This window comes from Neovison vison, chromosome 1 (assembly GCF_020171115.1).
Source record: "Neovison vison isolate M4711 chromosome 1, ASM_NN_V1, whole genome shotgun sequence".
Taxonomy (NCBI): Eukaryota; Metazoa; Chordata; class Mammalia; order Carnivora; family Mustelidae; genus Neogale; species Neogale vison.
This window is the reverse complement of record NC_058091.1, coordinates 162149879-162170109: the sequence shown is the minus strand read 5'-3', so window position 1 is coordinate 162170109 and position 20231 is coordinate 162149879. Positions and strand designations below refer to the sequence as shown.

The 20231-nt window shown below is 61.2% G+C and overlaps 2 protein-coding genes across 3 annotated transcripts; one reads left to right on the top strand and one right to left on the bottom strand.

Moving 5' to 3' along the window:
- Positions 1–1889: 1889 nt before the first annotated feature.
- On the top strand, positions 1890–16238 carry ARF1 (ADP ribosylation factor 1). Of its 2 annotated transcripts, XM_044261790.1 has the most exons (6): positions 1910–1995; positions 13553–13644; positions 14295–14479; positions 14567–14677; positions 14754–14878; positions 14991–16238. In XM_044261790.1, exons 3-6 carry the CDS (start codon positions 14332–14334, stop codon positions 15150–15152), a joined length of 546 nt encoding a protein of 181 aa, XP_044117725.1. In that variant the 5' UTR covers positions 1910–1995; positions 13553–13644; positions 14295–14331; the 3' UTR covers positions 15153–16238. The 2 variants fall into 2 exon arrangements, with proteins under 2 accessions (XP_044117715.1, XP_044117725.1); XM_044261780.1 differs by lacking the exon at positions 13553–13644 and having other exon boundaries at positions 1890–1995.
- Positions 16239–16985: 747 nt separating this feature from the next.
- On the bottom strand, positions 16986–18928 carry C1H1orf35 (chromosome 1 C1orf35 homolog). The gene is made up of 8 exons (XM_044261766.1): positions 18763–18928; positions 18313–18463; positions 18159–18204; positions 17987–18069; positions 17800–17872; positions 17625–17713; positions 17318–17446; positions 16986–17235 (listed from the first exon to the last, which is right to left on the bottom strand). The coding sequence occupies exons 1-8, from the start codon at positions 18854–18856 to the stop codon at positions 17151–17153; spliced, it is 750 nt and encodes a 249-aa protein (XP_044117701.1). The 5' UTR covers positions 18857–18928; the 3' UTR covers positions 16986–17150.
- Between the last annotated feature and the right edge of the window lie 1303 nt (positions 18929–20231).

Below are 20231 nucleotides of genomic sequence, written 5' to 3'. Positions count from 1 at the left end.
AGGGGCCATGTGCAGAGCGGGATACCTGCAGGGAGGGAGCAGCTCCTCCCCCCACACCCCCTACACCTCCTCTCCTGCCTGTGCCCCTTTGCTCCAGCCGGCCCTTCAGTTCCTTCTTGTCCAGCATCCTTGTGTCTGATCTGGCCTTCAGCCTGGGAACTGCTGAAGGAGAGGAGCTTGACCCCAAGCCCCCAACCAGGCCACCAGGCCCCCTACTAGAGGTCAGGCTAGAGGTGAGAGTCTGGGCGGGAGGCAGCTAGACAGCTCACCTCGCCCTCTCCTGGCAGAAGCTGGACAGGCGCCGTCTTCATCTTTTATTCCCAGGGTGTCCCCTTCCCCAACCCCAGGGAAGAGGGGGAGGGAGCCCAGATGAGCACCTGGGCCTCAGTCCTTGCTCTGACGGATCCGTCCCCTGATGTGCCCTGTACCTGTCCGTCCTGGGCTGAGATGCCCCCTACCCCCAGGAAGGACAGGTTCAAGAGGAAGGTAAACTCCTTTAGCTAGGGACAGGTACACAGGAATTATTTTTTTCATACACTCCTTCCTGCCTCTATTTTCTCATACTTTTTTAAATTTCAAAGAAAGCTTCTGAAGACACAGTGACCACTTGCAGATTGGGCATTGACTCTCTGCGGGTGGGGAGCCAGCACCTCCGGAAGCTTCTGTGCCCCTCCCTGGATAAACAGACCCCAGAGGGCACTTTGCAGGAGCATGTGCTGTACACTTAGGGCAGGAGAGACCCAAGCAGGCCCACGGAGGTGGGCTGGGAGCTGGGAGGGAGGAGGCCTTGGGGGCAGATGCAGGGTGCAGGCCACCAGCTGGTTCGTTTCTAAGTGGTGAGATCTGAGGGAAGCTGGGACTGCAAGGTGGGTCCACAGGGCTGTGACCTTGGCTCACAGGGTCAAGCGACCACCAGCCTCTCCGAAGATGAGGCTGGAGGAGGGCCTGAGGAGGACTGGCAGCTGCTTGGATCCCAGCTGTCCCAGGAGAGGGAGGGGGCCCTGCCCACGGGGAGCAAGAGGGCACAGGAGGGGGCTGGGCAGGACTTCACTGCCAGGCAGGCCCCTGGGCTCAGGGCATGGCCTTCCTTTGTGCCCCCTACAACACACGGGTTTGGAGAGCCCCTCCAGCACAATCAGAGGACTTCTCGCGAGTGGGACCCCTCAAAGCAGCATGACAGTGGGGGCACGGAGACCAGGTGGCAGAAAGGAGGGGGGTCTGGGTTGGCAGGAGCCAGAGTAAGGTCCTACGTGGGGTCCTCAGCCAAGCCCTGAGCCTGGAAACCGTGGAGAGGTGACGCGACTGTCCGTGTCTCCCTTCCGATCAGCCCAGGGAGGCTTCCAGGAGTAGGGGGCTCCTCCTTCCAGTTCGCCAGATTTGGGGCTCACGGCGACCCCGGGGGCAGCGCTGTCCCCCGCCCAGCAGAGCTCCTGCTTGGCCTGTGCTACTGGATGGCAACGTGCTCCCGGGCGGGCGGGGGCGGGGGGAGGCTCCTCGGGCGGGCCAGGGGCGGCGTGGTGGTCACAATTTGCACACCTGGGGCCCGGGGAGACCGACCGCGGCCCGCTGATCAGGGAGAGGGCCCGCCTGCTCAGGGAGAGGACAAGCACCGTCTCCCCGGCCGCCGCGCCCACACCCGCCTCAGTACCCCGATCTGCAACACGTGCAGGCCGGGTCCACCACCGCGCAGACCAGGAGAAGCGCGGCGCAGGCGCACTCCGTTCCGGGAGGGGCACGCGGGTGCGCACGCGCGCAGCGGCGGGAGGGCGTGGCCCGGGGCGTGGCGGAGTCCTGGTCCCGCGTGCCCGCCCCCAGCCCGGAGTCTGCGCGTGCGCCCTGCGGAGGGGAGTAGGTGGGGCCGCAGGCGCGCCCGCCCCGTTTCCCCAGCGTCCCCCGCGGCAGCAGGCACTGACGTGGCCGCCGTCAGAGCCGCCATCTTGTGGGAGCAAAACCAACGCCTGGCTCTGAGCAGTAGCCTCGCCGCGGCTGCCGAGGGTGAGGCGGCGGGCCGGGAGCCATGGGCCGGGAGCCATGGGTCGGGGTCGGGGCGGCGGGGACAGGGACAGGGACAGGTCCGGGCCGCCGAGGCTCTGCCCACCGCGGCGGCGTTGCGTCGGTGAGGCCGGGCCGGGTGGGAGCCGACGTGAGGCCGGGGCGAGGAGGCCCGGGGCCGGGCCGGGGAACTAGGCGGGGCGGGCGAGACGAGGTCTGGGCGGGGTGGAGGGTCGAGGCGCGGAGGGCGCTAGGGTTGGGCCGGGGGTCGAGGATTGGCTGGGGGTCAAGGGGAGTCCCGGCCGAGGCGGGGGAGGGGACTGGCCGGGCCTGGGGCTAGGCGGGGGCCGGGGGGTGGGTTGCGTGGAGTCAGGGCCCGGGGCTGGGGCGCCGCCGGCCCCTGAATCTCTCCCGCGGCCTCGCGCCCCCAGCGCCGACGGGGTGGACGCGCGGAAGTCCGGGCCGGGCCATGGGATCCCGTCTCGGGGTCTCCGGCACTCGCGGCCCGGGACGCCGCCAAGGTCACGCGATGGCCGGGGTGGGATCCCCGTTCCGTGGGCCGGGGTCCCGGGTTCGGAGTGGGAGCAGCCGTGGGCGCGGGAGGTGGCGGCGCGGGGCTCGGAGGAAAGCCGCTGAGGTCCGGCTCGCTTCCTGAGCGCCGTCAGCACGGAGCGCACCCTTCCTTCCTCGTTGGGGGGTCTGGTTCCTGGAGGACTGTCTGCGCGGGTTCGCGGACTTGTCGGGCGGGCAAGCGGGCGGGGTGGGTGAGACGGGAACTGGACGAGTGCGGCGTGCGGGTTCCGGGTCGTGCCGGGCTCGGCGGTGCCCGGGCTTGGCGCAGTTCACGCCGCGCTCTGCGCTGGGAGCGCCTCCCATTTCCTCAGCGCCCGGCAGCCGCCTTCCGTGCCGCCGCGGACTCGCAAGGGAAGGGGGTTCTGCACGGGAGGGGTGCGGAGCCGGGCGGTCCCGGAAGTCACCGCGGCCCGGCGGCTGCTGGTGTCCCTGCGGTCGGTTGTAGTTCCCGTTTCATAGCCAGCAGTGAGCGCTCAGCGCCTCTATGTGCCCGCTGTCTGAGCCTGGGCCTAAGCGTGCCCGTGCGGCGCCCCGAGGCTGCGCGACCCGCCGTTCTCCCTACCGGTCCCCGCCTGTGCCCCGTGCGGAGCCCGTGCCGCGTTAGCGGTGTCCGGGTGAGGGTCATCATACGACTGGCCGTGAGTTAGCGCGCCCCGCCCTCCTGCAAAGGCTTGGTCTTGTCCGCGGGCCTCCTGGGTTGTCTTCAGGACGCCTGGGAAATTCCACACGATCGTCTGTCTCCAGGTGCCGCAGTCCTCACCGGCAGGTGTCCACACCTACCTCGTCCAGGGACTTGGGTCATGCTGGTTCCCCTGCTGTCTCTTCTCCAAGGTGAGGAGCACCCCCGGTGTGCTGAGCTGAAGCTCCCGGGCTGGGACAGGCTTGCACTTCCAGTCTGCTCCTTCTGGCTTCAGGGACACTGGGTGCGGTCTCTGCAGCCGGGACTCTCTCCTGCGCCCGGCAGCTGCATCTGGGACCTGGCACCGTCTCGAGCAGTGTAGGAAGTGTTGGAGAAAGTTGAGTCCATTTTCCACAGATTCTTCCAAAAGAGGGGAATTTCAGTGTGCTTTTGGGATCTGCTCTGCTGTTCTTGTCTGCATAGAATGAGGTGCTCGGTGGGCACCTTATGGGTGTGGAGGATGTTCAGTCTTTGAGAAACGTTTTGGACCTGGCCATGGATCTGTTGTAACTGCCTTGTGGGAAGGAGAGGATGGCTTTGGGAATGGGGGTGAGAGGGTGCCGTATGGAGTATATGAGTGTGCGTGGCGGCGTCGAGTCCAGAGTGTGAGTGTGCAGGGATGGGGGGGCGAGTCCAGGGTGTGAGTGTGGGGGAGGCGAGTCCAAGGTGTGAGTGTGGGGGGGCGGGGGGAGCGAGTCCAGAGTCCAGGGTGTGAGATTATGTGGAGGGGGCGAGTTCATGGTGTGGATGTCCCGGGGTGGGGGGGTGAGTCCAGAGTGTGCGTGGGGGGAGGGTGGGGCGAGTTCACTGTGTGGTTGTCCCGGGTGGGGGGGTGAGTCCAGAGTGTGCGTGGGGGGAGGGGGCGAGTCCAGAGTGTGCGTGTGTGTGTTGGGGGGGCAAGTCCGGGGCGTGAGTGTGTGTATGTGGAGGGGGCGAGTTCATGGTGTGGGTATGTGTGTGGGGGGTGTGCAAGTCCAGAGTGTGCGTGCATGGGGGGTTGAGTCCAGGGTGTGAATGTGTTGGAGGGGCGAGTCCAGACTATGAGTGTGCGTGTGGGGAGGAGGCAAGTCCAGGGTGTGTGTGTGTGTGTGTGTGTGTGTGTGGAGCAAGTTCATGGTTGGGGGCGGAGGCACGTCCAGAGTGTGAGTGCATGGGGGGTTGAGTCCAGGCTGTGAATATGAGTGTTGGAGTTGTGAGTCCAGACTATGAGTGTGCATGTGGGGAGGAGGCAAGTCCAGAGTGTGGGTATGTGTGAGTGGGGAAGGGGCGAGTCCAGGGTGTGAGTGAACATGGGGGGGGGTGGAGCGAATCCTGAGTGTGGGTGTGCGTGTGGAGGGGGCTCAAGTCCCAAGTGTGAGTGTGCATGGGGGAGGTGAGTCCAGGGTGTGAGTGAATGTGGTGGGGGAGGTGAGTCCCTGGTGGGGATGATGATGGGTTGGGAGGGTTAACTATAGAGTAGCCACAGGCAGGTGGAGTGCAGAGTTGGGGACTGGGTCTCCACTCCCCCCGCCCCCAACAGGTGCTGCCCTCTGCTGAGCACAGTGTCCCTCGGTGCCTGTTGTGATCACTGGGAAGTCTGTGCTGCGTAGGTGGACCCTATCTGCTAGAGCGTGCCACCTCTGTGACTGTTCTTAAGGTGGGCGAGGACGCCTCTGCTGGCTGAGGAAGGGTCACACAAATGCTTCAGAGCTTCTCTCTGGGCGTCGGTCAGACCATTCCCTGCCGTCCTGCCTCCCCAGCCTCCTTGAGTGAGCTGGCTGGCTGGCGGATGCAGGGATGCATGTCCCTCTTCCGAGTGCCTCCAGGCCCTGCTGTCCCGGTCCCCGCCTGCCCTGGCCATGGGAGCTTGGCAGCCTGTCAGCAGCCAACAGCCCTGACCAGAGGAGAAGCCAGAAGAGCATGGAAGGCGGGGAGACTTTACCAGCAAGGGGATTGTGTGTAGGAGGCCATCGTTTCTGTATGTCCCCAAAGCCCCACAGGTGACCACAAGTGTACGGCCTGAACTCGTGGGAGCCCGGGTGCCCCCCACCCCCCATGTCTTGAGGAATTGGGAGTGGAAACACTGATGATTGTCAAGTTGGGATGTAGGAAGGTTTGGTCTTCAGGTACATGAGCAAGCTAGAAGGGACTCCAGAAGGCACGTCGGGTGGAGAACGCATCGGGTCTTGGATTTGGTCTCACATGTGGAGTCATCTGTGTGGTGCCGGTGTGGGAGCCAGATAGGAATCCGGGCGGTTAGAGCTCGCCGTCACCTCCTCGTGTGCAGTCGTTGAGTGCCCTCAGGTCGGCCTCAGCGCACACAGCAAGGAAATGGTTTTGAGATTGCGTACAGTCTCACTTGGGAGGTGTGTGACTGAAGACAGCTCACCAGGCAAGTGTTCAGATCGCGGGGTTCACGATGAAGGCCGTCCTAAAAATTGCTGCCAACTGTTCTCTATGAATTTTCCTGTCGTTTGGTGAGCATGGGGCTGCTTATGAACTGAATCTGTCGATTTATGTTTAAAATGCTCTGTATTCTGGTGAGTTGGGTGGTGAGACTTTGTTGAAGATGATGAGCACATTGAGCTTGTCTCTGTCAAAGCTACGGAAGATGTGCTAATTCTGGGGAGAGGGGAGAGAATGTATTTCGTTCCTGGTGCCTGCACGTGGGAGCGCGTCCTTAACCGAGGGATGTCGCTGAGAGCTGCAAGCTTGCTGGAGTCACTGGCCGGGTGTCCGCAGCCCTGGCCACCTCCTTGGACTGTCGGGCCAGTCAGACTGGCCCAGCATGGACGTCCTTGTTAGCTTGGTGGCTTGTCCCTGACCGACACACTCTTAGGAAAAGCCCATTTGTCAACGTGTGTGTGTCATCCCTCTGGGCCTTGGTAGATGGGCTCTTCGGGTTTTCCTCCGCTCCCTGACAGGTGGTCTCGTGGGTGCCCAGGGAAATGAGCCACAGGGTATGCCCATGGGCACAGTGCAAGGCTGGGTGGCTGTGTGGTGCCCTGGCTGTGGGCAGAGCAGGCATGTGGCTGGGGAGAGACTTGGGCACAGTGCTTCCAGACAGTTGCTATCCCAGCGGAGGTGGAAAGGAGCAGGGTCCTGTGGGTCTGATCCTGGGTGGGGTAGCCGTAGGCAAAGAGGCCCCGGGCACGAGCGCTTCTGGTGGTGGGGAGGCCGCCTGCAAGCCAGTGGGCCTAGCCCCAGAAGGGGTATTTCAGGAATCTCTGTGACTGGGAAGAGCAGGTTCTTGGGACCTCGTGGTATGGACAGATGTCGACTTCCTGAGTGTCCCTGTGTTCTGTGTACGGAAGCAGCCCTTGTTATTGCCGTGGTGGTTTTCATAGATCATGTTTCTCAGGAATGCCGCTACCTTGTAGGCAAGGGAGGCAGTGTTTTGTTCTGCGGAGAACCATAGCGGGAGTTGTTCTCTGTCCGTGGGAGAGACGGAGCAGCCCCAAGGCCCCAGCTAGCTCGGTTCCTGTGCCCCTGCCATGGCCTGCTCTTGCAGCAGCGCCTGGTGTCTGTGGTGTAGTTGCACCCGTGTGATGATGACTCACTGTCCCGTGGTCCCCAGGACACGACAGACGAAGCAGCAGGGTGGGATTTCAGCATCCAAGGCATATGCGGCTTGTGCCGGCTGCCATCTCGAGATGGTGGCATGGTGCGCTGCAGCTACGGGGTGCCGGCACTGACTTCTCTGAGGACCCCAGCTTGACATCTGCCTTGCTCAGCAGGCCACAGGCCCCTTGCTGGTGGATGGAAGCCAGAGGGGTGATGAGGTGCCCGGGGCCAGGGCCCAGGGGTGTCCGCAGGGGTGTGCCTTTCAGAGGGAGAAGTGAAGGCAGTTGTTGGAAGCAGGTGAATTAGGAGCTGAGTGGGGACACAGAGTTGGTGGGTGTTTGTGGGGTTTGGGCCTAAGGCAGTAGGAGGAGGACAGTAGGAGAAGAGTCTGTGGAGCGGGTGTCTTGTGGAGGGGGTAGTGCCAGAGTGGGAGTATGGAGTATGCAGGCAGTTGACCTGCAGGGGGCCTCCAAACAGAGGATGGCACGGGCAGGCATGTCAGCAGGGGTCCTCAGCACCAGGGCTGTCCTGGGTCCCACGTGTGGCCAGAGGCAGGAAGAGGTGGTGGATAGGTGGGCAGACATGAGAAGTCCCCATAAAGACAGTGAGCTTTGGGACAGGACCAGTGTGGGAAGGGTCCTGAGCCCTTGTGCTTGTGAGTGCTCTGGGCTGGGCTGGCAGACGTGGCTGCCCAGAGGGCCACGGAGGGGTCCAAACTGCTGGGGGTTGCAGCAGAGGTGCTGAACCTCCGCTGACTGTGATTTTCTGTGTCCTCAGGAAGGCCACTGCTTACAGAAAGAGGTGGGGCTGCAAGTTCTGAATTCTGTTTTCAGTAATGGTCCCTTGAAGTCCCTTGAAGACAGACACCAAGGTTGAGGATTGGCCTGACTACCCCTCCCCCTGCCATCATTCCCTGTGCTGAGAGAGCCTCAGGGGTCTCCTGGCCGCTCCAGGTGGATTTGCAGGGGAGTACTCGGGGGGTCTCTTGGTCACTCCGGGTGGATGTGCAGGGGGAACTTGGGTGGGGGGTCTCCCGGCCACTCCAGGTGGATGTGCAGGAGAGACTAGCACTCCCAGAGCTTGCGGCTGCAGTTCCCTCTCTTCTGGAGGTTGTGGAGGGACCTCTCAGGGCTCTGGCCCACCCCATGCCTGCGTGCTGGGCTCAGTGGCTGCTCTGAGAAGGTGCAGGAGCAGGGACAGCAGCCTCAGGACGTTGGTGGGGACCTGGCTGTGAAAGACACCCTTGAGAGTCTGCTGACCGTTGAGGTGGAGTCAGAGGGCATGTGTGGCACTCTCTCACTCCCGTTCCGTTGTGGAGACTCTGTGTCCAGCCCTGTTCTTGTGCACCTGCTCCTTCTGTGAGCGTAGTGACCTTCAGCCTGGTCTGCGGTCAGTGCAGCTGGGTACCGTGCATCTCACGCGTCCCTGTTTTCCAGGTGGAGGCCACGTGACCTGTGTTCCGTGGCCGCCTGTGTGTGTTGTGTACGCTGCGCTGCAGGCCGGCTGGTCATTGGCACACGGTTGGCTGAGGTGTTTTGAGGGTAGTTGGGTTGGAAAGTGTTAAGCAGAACCTGAAAATTCTGTTTTGGTCTTTGTGGCTGGTGGTGAGGAGCATTACGTGTGGTGGGGCTGTTCCCACCTGTGCCTTGTGAGGCAGTGGCTAGAGACTCTGTGGTGTGCTTGTTCCTGTGACAGCTGCACGGACAGTGAGAGCTACTTGTGGCTGTGCAGAGCGTGACACTCACTGGTTGTGCCTTGAGTCAGACCTGCCAGGTGATGCCCTGCTCCTCCAGCTCTCAAGAGACAGGGTGCGGAGTGAGGGGCTGGCCTCCTGGGCCTGGGGTACCTCCCCCATCCTCGTGTTGGTGTTGGGGTTGGCCCTCGTGCCTTGCTGGAAAAGCCCGGTGGGCCACCTGCAGCAGGCCCTCCTTGAACTTGGCTTGAGGGTGCAGAGCAGGACAGTCTGGGCCACCATGTGTAGTGGCAGAGGGGGAAGTGGGTGATGGTGCTTAGAGGCTGTCCTGGGACCTGGGGTGCAGCGTGACGACTGGCAGACAGGCCTGGAGGGTGTTTGAGGTGCCTGGTAGAGGAGACTGCCCACATCCTCCACACGGGAAGATCAGCTGCAGATGTGGGACGTGAGGGATGTAGTGGTCGTTTTGCACAATGCCCCGACCCGAGGACCCCTGTGCTGAGTACTTGGAAGTCTAGTGCGTGTCCGTCAGGCGCATGGCGCTGGGTGGGAAACGGCCAGTCCGTCAAGTGTGCCAGGCTGAATGTTCTCCCCGTGAGTGTGTCAACACAGCTGTGCCAGGCTGGGCAGTGCCTATGCCTAGCACAGAGACGACATGGAGGAGGAGCCCAAGCCATAGACGGGTGCGCTGGGCTTGCCGGTGGGGACGGCTCGAGGCTGTGTCTGCTGGGGTGTGGACAGCTGTGTGCGGCAGATTCTGGGTGGTCCATGGTGACATTCTGCATGTCGGGGTGTGTTGGGCTTCTGAGTGACGGACAGCCTGTGCCCAGGGTTCACTGCTGGAACGCAGTTGCTGTTGATGAACCCCGTAAAAAACAGTCCCTGTGCCTAGCAGCTCTGTGTGGAAGTCTGTGCCCTGTCCTGTTTCTCCCCTGAGGCACTAGAACCGACTGTGTGGTGGCAGAGCTGCGCCTTTACCTCCCCGTACTTGACTCTGACAGAGCTGGGAAGGGGAAACGCCCCCATGTCCCCCAGGTTGCCATTCAAGTGGGGGTTCGTCCCTCTGAACTCACCCTGCACAGCACAGGGTGGAACTGGACCCTCGCACCTTTGCCCCTGGGTCACGTGTTCCTCTCTGCTGCACTCCAGGTGGGGTGTTGTCATGCTAGTAATGGTGAGTCGTGCAGGTGCTGTTGGCAGCCCTGCTGGAGACTGTCCAGGCAGCCACCTCCTGCGGCTTGGCTCATCCTGACCCCTCCCAGGCCTTTCGGGGGGGGGGGCGCCACGGGTACAGGTGCAGGCCTGGGCCTCTGGCCAGTAGACCTTTGCATTCGAGCACGTAGGTCGCCTGTTTCCTGCTTTACCTTGTTCCTGGTCCTTCCCACAGAGCTGTGGGACTGGCGCCAGCTCCTGGGCAGGAGGGAGCCCTTGGGAGCAAGGCCACGTTTTCATGGCGCAGGGGTGCAGAGGATCGTCGCAGGAAACAGGAAAGAAGGTTTGCACATGAATTGAAGGGACTCTGGTGGCAGCAGGTGTGGCCTGGCACCTTGGCTGAGTGTCATGCACAGTAGACCTTGTTCCGAGAGGATCATCATGGGATCATCCTGGCCATTGATGCAGACCTTTTGCAAAACGGTAGATGGTGCTGGGGACGGGCCAGGAGCTACCAGGGTCCCTGGACCAGGTGTGTGGCAGGTACAGAAGTGTCTAGAGGCGTTGTGGAGACCCAACTGCTGTGTGCAGTGGCATCTTCAACCCAAGACTTCATACTCATCCCCAGCTCCTGGGGGCTCTCGGATTTGGTAATGAAGGTGCAGCACAGCCCAGCCAGCCAGGGGTTGTGTCTGGGCAGGTTTGCCCTGAGGTGGTCCTTCTGCCCACATGAGGGCTGGGGAGGGTCACCCCCGAATCCTTTGGGTTTTGTGTTGACTTGTAAGAACAGGATGCGATGGCGCTAAAGCAGGTAGAAGTCGTAGTCCCCCTCCTACCTCCCAGACATGGCCCCCGTCCTGGCTCTGTCATGGCTGTATTTTGTGGTGAGTGTGCTACCGTTCCTCAGTGTGTCTGCTCTGGGGCATAGGGGTCACCCCTTGACGCCCAGATCTCCCTAGCTGCAATACCAGTGGTAGCAGGACTGAGCCAGCTGGTGACTGGCTGATGGTTCCCCACAGAAAAAATGACAGTGTTCTCTTTTCATTGGTTGGTACCTGTCAACCGGTTTTTCCCAGCTGCCCTCGGATGGCCCAGCCCCCCGTTCTAGCCATGCACGTGGCATGTACCTGTTCTCTGGAAGTCTGCCTCTGTGCCTCCTCTCCTCCAGGGTTGGGGGAGGCAGTCTCCCCTCCCCTGTGGCCACCTTGTCGGGAAGGTGTGCATTTCTGGCCTTCCATCCTTCTGCCCCTCCCCTGAACTGCTGTTTAGGCTGGGAGTAGAACTACAGGTTGGAAGCATTGCTGTGTCACTGGAATAAAGCACTCAGACCCTTGGTGTCGTCCGTCCCCCGAGTACGTCTGTTTCCATGCTTGTATGCCAGGCTCTTTCCATCTGGAGGTTTCTGCTCTCCTGGAGCTGCAACATTGAAGGGTTTCTTCCCCAGAATTCTCTGTGTGCTTTGGTTTTGGAGCAGTTTCTCGCTGCCCTAGAATGAAGGGGAAGGAACAGGGAGCTCCACCCTCCGGTCCCCATTGCCCCCCACCTGTTGGATCCACACTGACACTCCATCAGCCGGAGGCCCTCCTTTCCACGGGGGTTAACTGTCCGTGGTGTGCGTGTTGTGGGCATGGACAAGTGTGGAAGGACGTGTGCCCATGCCTGCAGGGTCACCCAGACTGATGGTCTTACAGTCCCGAGCCCTCCTGGGCTCCCTCATGTCCTCCGGTGCCCATCAAGGGGTGTGTCTCCCATCTCCACAGTCCCACCTTCTCCAGAACACTGCCTGCACTCGGAATCATAGGGTGAGTGGCGTGCTTGGAAGGGCTTCTTTCCCCCAGGGGCCACACGACTCCGCTCCCACCCTCGTCTTCTGGTGGTGGGGAGCTTGTTTCTTTGCAGCGCCGGCAGCGGGATGGTACGAGTGGAGCACAGTCTGTGCAGGCAGGCATTGTCCTTCTGAGAACAGCCTGGGGCTTCTGACTGGGGCATTTTGGGTAAAGCTACTGTAAATGCCCAGGTATAGGACGCGGTGTGGACGCAGCCGCAGCTCCTTTTTATGTGAGGAAAGTGTCTGGTTTTGTAGGACACTGCCACCTGCGAGGTATCCTCAGCAGCTGGTGGTGTCAGTGTTGTGGGTTTGGGCCTTGGTAGTAGGTGTGTCGTGGGCAGCTCGTTCTGATTTGGATTTCTTGGAGGAGATTTTTTCATGTGCTCATTTGCCATCTGTAGATCTTCCTCAGGGAAATGTCTGGTCTTTGGCTCATCTTACAGTACTTTTCTCTTTCTTCTTGGCCTTTTTTTTTTTTTTTTAAAGAGGAGAGGGAGGAAGGGAGAGAGAATCTTAAGCAGGCTCCATGCCCAGCTCAGAGCCCATCCCATCCCACAACTGTGAGACCAAGACCTGAGCTGAAACCAAGAGTCAGAGGCTTAACCTCCAGAGCCACCTGGGACCGCTTCCCCCCAACGGCCATTTTGCAGTTCTAAAATACAATTGAAACTTGTTTGTTCCTGAGTTGTCATTGGTCTTCTGGGTATTTCTTTGATGACAGCCTTTAATCTTGCACTAATTTTCTTGCAGTCCGGTTTATCTGCTCGTTGTCTTGACAGTGTTGTGACCAGAGTCGAAGTTTGTAGCTATGTGTTTCATGGGTCACGCCTCTGGTGGTGTATTTAAAAAGACGTCACCATGCGCAGGTACATGGGGGCCTTCAAAATTGCTCCCCATCCTTATTTATTGTTGTGTGTGTTTGTCTTACTCTGGCTCTCAGGTGGCCATGGACCTGTCCTTGTGTTGTGGCACCAGATCCCCCACCTTGGTGCCTGGGGCCGTGTGTGGATGCGGGGGCGGGGGGTTGTTTGTTTTTTCCCTTTTAAGTAGTCTTCTGTCTTGCTTCCCCGCTTCTCCCCCGCTGGCGGCGTCTTAAAGGGAGCTAAGGTACAACAGTGGTGGGTACTGCAGATACAGGCAGCATAGGTTCTGGCCTGGAGGCTGCAGGTATCTGTGCCTGTCCATGGGTTAGTGTGCCTGCCTGTCCAGCATGCTCTGTCCTTCTGTCCAGCATGGTACACGCCCACACCTGCCCACCTGGATGCAGGCAGCAGAGCCCAGGTTCCATTGCTCCAGGAAGGTCCCTTCCCTGCAGAGCTGAGGAAGAACACAAGGTTAGACCCCCAAGCACACTTGGCCTTGGCTTCCAGAACTTATCACCCCCTTTTTCTTTTTGTCTTTGGGGGTTGGGCATCTCTTCATTAGTGATTTTGGAAGAACTGACATTGAAAGTGTGTTTCTCAGAGAATTTTTCATTCTCTGCATTTATGAGGAAAATGGGCTGTCTGCAGAAAAAAGAAATGTTGCAGTAAAGAATATTTTAGGTTTTAATGTTTTGAATAGGTAGTATTGCTCACCCCCAAAAGCATAAAAACATGTCAGAGATGCACTGAAGTGGGGGGCCCAGCTGGCTCAGTCGGTGGAGCATGCTGCTCTTGACCTCGGGATTGTGAGTTCGGGCCCCATATTGGGTGTAGATGTGACTTAAAATCTTCAGCAACACCTGGAAAAGGGGGCACAGAAGCCATTATGAAGGCCTCTGCCGGGCATCAAAGCCACCAAGGAAAACAGGAATGTCCCGCCTTGTCAATTCTCGGGACGGTGCTGATGGGCGGCTGTGGTCAGGGTGTGTTGGCTGCCGTCGCGGCGGGAGTGGGAATGTGCGTGTGCTCACCCTGTGCTCACTGGTGACCACACCCCCTGAGCCTGTCCTCGAGGGGCAGTGGGCTGGGCCTGCATCCTATCTGTTCTCCAAGGCCTGGGGAGCTCCTGACTGCTCCTGGGGACAGGTGTGACTGGCAGGCCTCCCTCTCGGCCTCAGGAGCACTTGGCCAGTGCCTGCTGTGGACCAGCTGGTTTTCTGTCTACACAGACCCTCCTCTCTGTCTGAAGGCTGCTCCACACCCTGCTGCTTGACTTCCGCCAGGTGTCAAAAACCTGGATACCTGGGCAGTCTGCCTTTGAGTGAGTGAGCATCTCTCCCAAGTCCATGTGTGGAAAGGACAGTGCTGAAGAGTGAAAGGACCGTCCTGTGCCCTGGGGGTGGGAATGGGGAGCTGTGGGTGCCACACCGCTCCCTCTGTGGCCATGACCGCCAGTGCCTTCCCGCCGACCTGATTCGGGCCCAGGTTTCTGCTCTGAATTGAGGGGACCCTGCTGCGGCCTAGGGGCTGCCTCCTCACTGGGCTGGAAGGGCCTCGGACAGGCTTCCCCTCAGACTTCATGGCTGGTGTGCTGCCCGAGAGCCCAGGTGGGGTCTGGTTTCAAGTCCTGTGTGGCGGTGAGTGCTAAGCTCTCAGCACGTCAGGGATGGTTGGCCAAGGCCTGTGTCCCTGCTGGGATGGGTGTTGCGGAGGATCTTGCTTTCATGTCGGCGCTCTGTATCCCCTTGCCACGTGGCCCGTGTCGTCGAGCCCAAATGGGTGTCGCAGCCTCCAGTGCTGGTCACCCTGTCCTGAGATCCCCAGATTCTCCCTTCCAGGAGCCTGGTTTCCTCTGCCTGGGCCCTGTGAGCTTTGAGGGATTAGGCCTGTGCATCGGTGGGAGCTGAAGGAAGGGCCCCATGCTGCTCCTGCACACAGCAGGCAGGAATCCGGGGACTGCTCTCTCTACAGGTTTCTCTGGCCAGTGTTCCTCCCGCACGTCTACAGCATGGGAAATATCTTTGCCAACCTCTTCAAGGGCCTTTTTGGCAAAAAAGAGATGCGCATTCTCATGGTGGGGCTGGACGCCGCAGGGAAGACCACCATCCTCTACAAGCTGAAGCTGGGCGAGATCGTGACTACCATCCCCACCATAGGTGAGGGGAGCATGCTGAGGGGCCAGGGCGGGGCTGGTGCGGGGTGGAGGGGCCTGGGGAAGGCTCATTTGGGTCCCACTCACACAGGCTTCAATGTCGAAACCGTGGAGTACAAGAACATCAGCTTCACCGTGTGGGACGTGGGCGGCCAGGACAAGATCCGGCCGCTGTGGCGCCACTACTTCCAGAACACGCAGGGTGAGTGGGCGTGCTGCAGCCGGTGGAGGGGTTTGGGGTGCCCTAGCTGCCTGTCCTGACGCCCACGGCTCCGCAGGTCTTATCTTTGTGGTGGACAGCAATGACAGAGAGCGCGTCAACGAGGCCCGGGAGGAGCTCATGAGGATGCTGGCAGAGGACGAGCTCAGGGACGCGGTCCTGCTAGTGTTCGCAAACAAGCAGGTGCGTGCATACGTGCATGATCGGCAGGCAAATGCGGGTGGGTGTGGGGCTCGAGGGCGCACAGGGGTCCTTGCTGAGTGCTGACCTATGTCCCCCGGGCCTCTCCCACCAGGACCTCCCCAACGCCATGAATGCGGCGGAGATCACAGACAAGCTGGGGCTGCACTCCCTGCGCCACAGGAACTGGTACATTCAGGCCACCTGTGCCACCAGCGGGGATGGGCTCTATGAGGGACTGGACTGGCTGTCCAATCAGCTCCGGAACCAGAAGTGAGCCACGCCCCCCACCCCACTCCCTCCTCCACCCTGCTTTACTCTCATGTGGTGTGAGTGCCAGAAGCTGTCTCCATGGTCGGTCACAGTGTGCTTCCCCATGCTGTAAATGTGCAGACGCAGCCTGCAGCCGGGTTCTTATTTAATGTAAATAGTTGTTGTTCCCAACGAGGCAGTTTCTGGTACTCCTATGCAATAGTACTCAGCTTTTTTTATTGTAAACAGAGAATCAACCCACTGTTAATACTGAGAAGGGGTTTTAGGCACACGGGGCCTCCAGGAGTCGCTGTGTCCAACCAGCCTGGCTCACCTCCTCGGGCGTTTGATCTGTGTTGAGATCCATTTGGGTGGTGGGTTTTTAACCCGAACTCAGTGCATTTTTTAAATAGTTAAAAAGACAGGATAAGGAGAACACTCGAACCTACAGAAGGGAGAACCATGCCCAGTGTTGGTTCTGCAGCGGTGGCCGGAGTCCAGTCCACCAGCAGTCTGTTTCCCGCTGGGAACGTGCGACGGGGCAGAACCAGCCACGGTCCATTCTGCATGGTCACCATAGGGTCCCTGTGATTCGCTCTGTCTTGGGTCATCCCGCATCCCCTAGCGTTTCTGCTTGCTCGTGCTTCCCAGCTGCCCAGGAGACAGGCTGGCGGCTGCGGCCAGCGCTCACAGACCCCTCGGGGGAGACCCCGGCTTTCCCTTGGGTCTGCGTGGCACTCTGGCTTGCTCTGGGCGGCCTGGGGTCTCACCAGCAGGAGTGCAAGTGGGCGGGCCGGTCACCCTAGAGCCTCAGCCCCCGGAGCCCCCGTCTACATGTGCTTTCACTCCCTCAGCCTGCAAGGGTCAGATTTGCCATCGAAACGACGACCTCTACTGTTTTCTTTTGTATTTTGATAAACACTGAAGAAGCTGGAGCTGTTAAACTTTATCTTGGGGAAATCCTCAGAACTGGTTTATTTGGTGTCGTGGAACCTCTTACTGCTTTCAATACACGATTAGTAATCAACTGTTTTGTATACCTGTTTTCAGTTTTCATTTCGACAAACAAGCACTGTAATTATAGCGACTAGAATAAAACGTCTTAACTATTTCATGGCTTTCCAGTGCTTGGGTGCCAGCGGCCCATGGCGCGGGTCCTTAGCCAGGGACCAGGGCCGTGCAGCTGACTGGAAGTTGCCACTGGCTGAGTCCTGGCAGTGCCAGGCTGTGGGCTGTGCTCGAGGCCAGCTGGAGGGGTTCTGCGTGCAGGCTGCCTTCTCTTTCCCATGCCCATCCTCCGTGGTGCACACCTGCTTGCAAACAGGCATACACCCTAGTCAGCCTGTTCCTGAGCCCCTTGTTGCTGCCACATGCCTTTTACTCTTTGAAGGTCCTCCCTCCGCTCTGCAGTCCTTGCTTCTCAGCCTGGTAAGGCTGTTGGCCCAGTCTGGCCTGCACCGTGGATCATTCACCTCTACCAACAGCTTGAAGACCAGGGTCAGGGTTGTGAGGACAGTTATCTTTGGAATTACGAACCCAGCCTGGGTTTTGTCCTCATTCCAGTTGGTTGTAAGGGTTAGTTTGGTTCTGTGTGCACCCCCCTCCAGAGGTGGCAGAAGGCCCAGTCTTACCCAGGAGAAGCAGAGAGGGCTTAGCAGGCAGGTCCCCAGGGGGAGAGTTGGGGGGGGTGGCAGGAAACACTCCAGAGACAAGTCTATGCCCCTTGCAATCTAAGCATCAGGGCCAGGCCCAGGCCCATGTGGGACTGCAGGACACCAACACAGGGAAGTCCCCCTCCCAACGGTTTCAGGCTGGTTGTACCAGAACATGGGGCCAACACCTTGCCTGGAGAGTGAGATGTTTTCCTTAAAATAAGTTTATTTCAGTACAAAGAGTGAGTGAAAGAAAAATAGAAGCGGCTGTATGGGCTCTTTCCACGCCCAGTGCATCCTCCTTGGGTGGCACTCTCTCTGGAAGCTGCTGGCCTTGAGGCTGGGGGGTGGGGGGTGGGGGTGGGCAGGCCTCAGTCACTGTGGTCCCGGCGCTGCCTCTTGGAACAGGGCGAGGAGTCCACGTCTGAGTCAGAGCCATGCCTGCGGCGACCAGATCTGAGGAGACCAGAGATGCCCTGAATGTGGGAATCTGCCCTGCCCCACCCACCAGGCCACCCCAAGGCAGAGGCCCACCTACCCTGCAGAGGTGGGGGGCAGCGGCAAGGCTACCCTGCTCCGATGTGTCTTGTCTTTCTTTTTCTCTTTCTTGTGCTTCTTCTTCTTCTTCTTCTTTTTTTCTTTCCTGCTTTTCTTGTGGCTCTCTGGGCTGTGAGCACACGGCCTCATCACCAGGTCTTGACCGCAGGTGCCCATAGCCAGCCCATCCAGCATGCAATACCCGCCCTCCCCCTGCCCGGGTCCCATCGGAGCACCGCCCTCTGGGGACCCAGCGGGCAGCCAAGGCACCCAGAGACCCCTGGGACAGGCGGGGGTGCAGCCCTTACCCGGGCTCTGCCTTGTCCTCCTCTGACCGAGGCTTCTTCCTAGCTGAGGCTGGTGAGGAGCCTGGCCGGCTGCTGTCCACACGCTGGTGCTGCGGAGGAAGGTCACTCACTCTGGGCGTCGGGGGAGGAGGTGCTCTGCGGGAAGTGGGGGTCCCCGCGGGACACGGGCACTTACCGTGAACACCGACAGCCCCAACTTGGCGGCCTCCTTGTCTTCACGAGACAACGCCACTCGGCCTGCCGAGCCGCTGTGGGAAGGCGGGGGAGAACCCCCCCACGATCAGACGACCGGCCCGGCCTCCGCCTCCTCCAGGTGCTGCCTCCGCAAGCCCAACACGCCCTGTCCACCTCTCGCCACGCACCTGGAGCTCCCCAGGCCCAGCAGCCGGTCCACTCCCTTCTCCTCGAGGTCCCCTCCTTCCCGCTTACACACCTCCACAAAGTCCTGTGCGGGGGCACGCGGGCGCTCGCAGCAGTTGCACCCCCCAACCCCGCGCCCCCTGCCCCCCCCGCCCCCCGAAAGGTCCCCCTCACCTCCTTGCTCAGGCCCGTGGGCTGCTTCCTCACGTTCTTGTAGCCTCTGCGGGGGCCGCGGGCGAACTTCAGGGGCTGCAGGCTGCACCCGGGCCCCGCCCCTCCGTGCCCGCCGCCCCCCAAGGGCGTCCCCGATCCCGCGGGGCGCACTCACAGCGCCGCCATGAGTGCCTCCTGCTCCGCCTGCCGCACGGCCGCCAGCTCCTCCTCCCGGCTCAGTCCTGCGCCGTCCGCCCGGCCCTTGGCGTACCAGGTGAGGTCGCGGCCCTTCTGCCAGCGGCCCACCGGAGCCATCAGCGAGTTCCCTGCGGGGAAGCAGTGCCCAGGGCTCGGCCGGCGGGTCGGCGCGCCTCCAGCGTCCCCCGGGGGTGCAACCCTGCGCTACCCAGCACCCGCGGCTCCGCGCACCCGCGGCCCCTCGTTCCCCCCAACCAGGCACCCCCACCGCCCCGTTCCTTACACCCGCGGACCCTCGCTCCCCGCCTCGCGGCTCCCCGTGCACCTGCTCCCCGCTTCCGCGGCCTCTCGTTCCCCACACTCGCGGCTTCCCGCGCACCTCGAGCCCCCCTCCCCCCCCCGTCCCCGGGCCCGGCGCCGCGCTGACCCAGGTAGTTCTCTCTCTGTTTGTCGGTCTTCACGTCCTCCCAGCTGAACTGGTCCTGCCCGCCGCGCACGCCGCCCCGGCTGGAGCCAAACATGATGCGAAGCCGCCCGCCGGCCCCCGGCGTTTCGAAGTCCTGGCCTCGCCGCCCCGGGCGGCGCCGCCGCCGGCACCCGCTCCCGGCACCCGCTCCCGCGTCGCGCACCGTGACGTCACCCCTCGCAGGTCCGGCATTCTCCGCGCCCCGCCGCGGCGCGCCTGCGCAAGGCTTCCGGTCCCGCCCCCGCGGCCACGGTCGCCGAGCACTGTCAGTGCAACCACGCAGGGTTCACAGATTGCGTTCCGCGGGTGCGGCGGGTGCGGCGGGTGCGGCGGGTGCCCCGTGTGCCGGGGCCGTGCCCTCGCAGAGAGCGCGGCTGCACCGAGGTCCCGGCCCGCGGCGCCCGGGCTCCACGGGAAGCGCCCTCGTCGTGCACCAAGTCGCCTCGGAGCCTCGACTCGCCCCCGTGTCTGGGCTGTCCCGCGGGGGCGCCAGCATAGGAGGGCAGGTGGAGCCCCAGGTGCGCCCCTCCACGGGGAGCGGCTGTGCTGGGCAAAGCTGGGTCAGCTCGGAACCTGCTGCCCCTCCTGCCATCGTCCCCGCTATGGGTGGAGGCCAGGGATTGGGGTCCGTGGACAGGAAGTTTCGGGAGACTTGGAAGGACTCCCAGAGCTCTGCAGACAGGCCCTCTGATCCCCGTCCACTTCACCCGGTATGGCGAGAACCCGTGCTCATACCCCCAACCCTCAGGAGGGCTACAGGTTCCTACACAGAACTGGGCATTGTGGGCGCTGTCAGGCCTGCTTGGGCCACAGCCCCGTGGCGTGGCTTCTGCCAGAATCCCTCTGTGTGAGCCATCTTAGCAAATGCCTATCCCCAACACCCTGCCTGTGACTGCCAGTGTCCACGTGCCCGTTCTGTGCCCAATCTATCTAGATTGTGCCAGTTCCCCACAAGTGTGGTGTGTAATTTGTTCTGCGCATCAAGCAATCACCAGGTCGAGGGGCATTTCCCAGAACCGGCGGTGGCAGCGTGCTGGGTGAACCAGCTCAACATCTGTCCCTGGGAGTCAGGGACACAGCCACCTCCCTCCCTTCCTTCCTCTTCTGTCAGGCCCACACGTCCTTCCCAGCTGCAATACAGGACCCAGGTCTCAGAGATGCAGCCTGGATCCACAGCCTGAAACAGGACACAGGTCAGCCCTGGGCCTGGGCCATGCTGGCTACACTTGCAAAGGTTAGAACTTGCTCCTTTGGTCACACAGAAGCCTGGCTAGGGGAAACCCACCCCAGAGCAGATAAATGGCAAGTGCCCACAGAAAGCCTAGTTTGTCATTGCTGCCAGTGAACACCCCTACTCCTATGGGCCGGGAGCAGCTGGGAGCCCCAGTGAGGGGCAGGGTCCACCCGTGCTGTCTTCCCAGATACCCCGC

Coding starts and splice junctions, on each gene's coding strand:
- ARF1 (XM_044261780.1), top strand. CDS start 14,332: ATGGGAAATATCTTTGCCAACCTCTTCAAGGGCCTTTTTGGCAAAAAA. Junction 14,480..14,566: donor GACTACCATCCCCACCATAG/GTGAGGGGAGCA, acceptor CCACTCACACAG/GCTTCAATGTCGAAACCGTG. Junction 14,678..14,753: donor CTACTTCCAGAACACGCAGG/GTGAGTGGGCGT, acceptor ACGGCTCCGCAG/GTCTTATCTTTGTGGTGGAC.
- C1H1orf35 (XM_044261766.1), bottom strand. CDS start 18,856: ATGTTTGGCTCCAGCCGGGGCGGCGTGCGCGGCGGGCAGGACCAGTTC. Junction 18,464..18,762: donor ACAGAGAGAGAACTACCTGG/GTCAGCGCGGCG, acceptor GCTTCCCCGCAG/GGAACTCGCTGATGGCTCCG. Junction 18,205..18,312: donor GAGGCACTCATGGCGGCGCT/GTGAGTGCGCCC, acceptor CGGCCCCCGCAG/AGGCTACAAGAACGTGAGGA.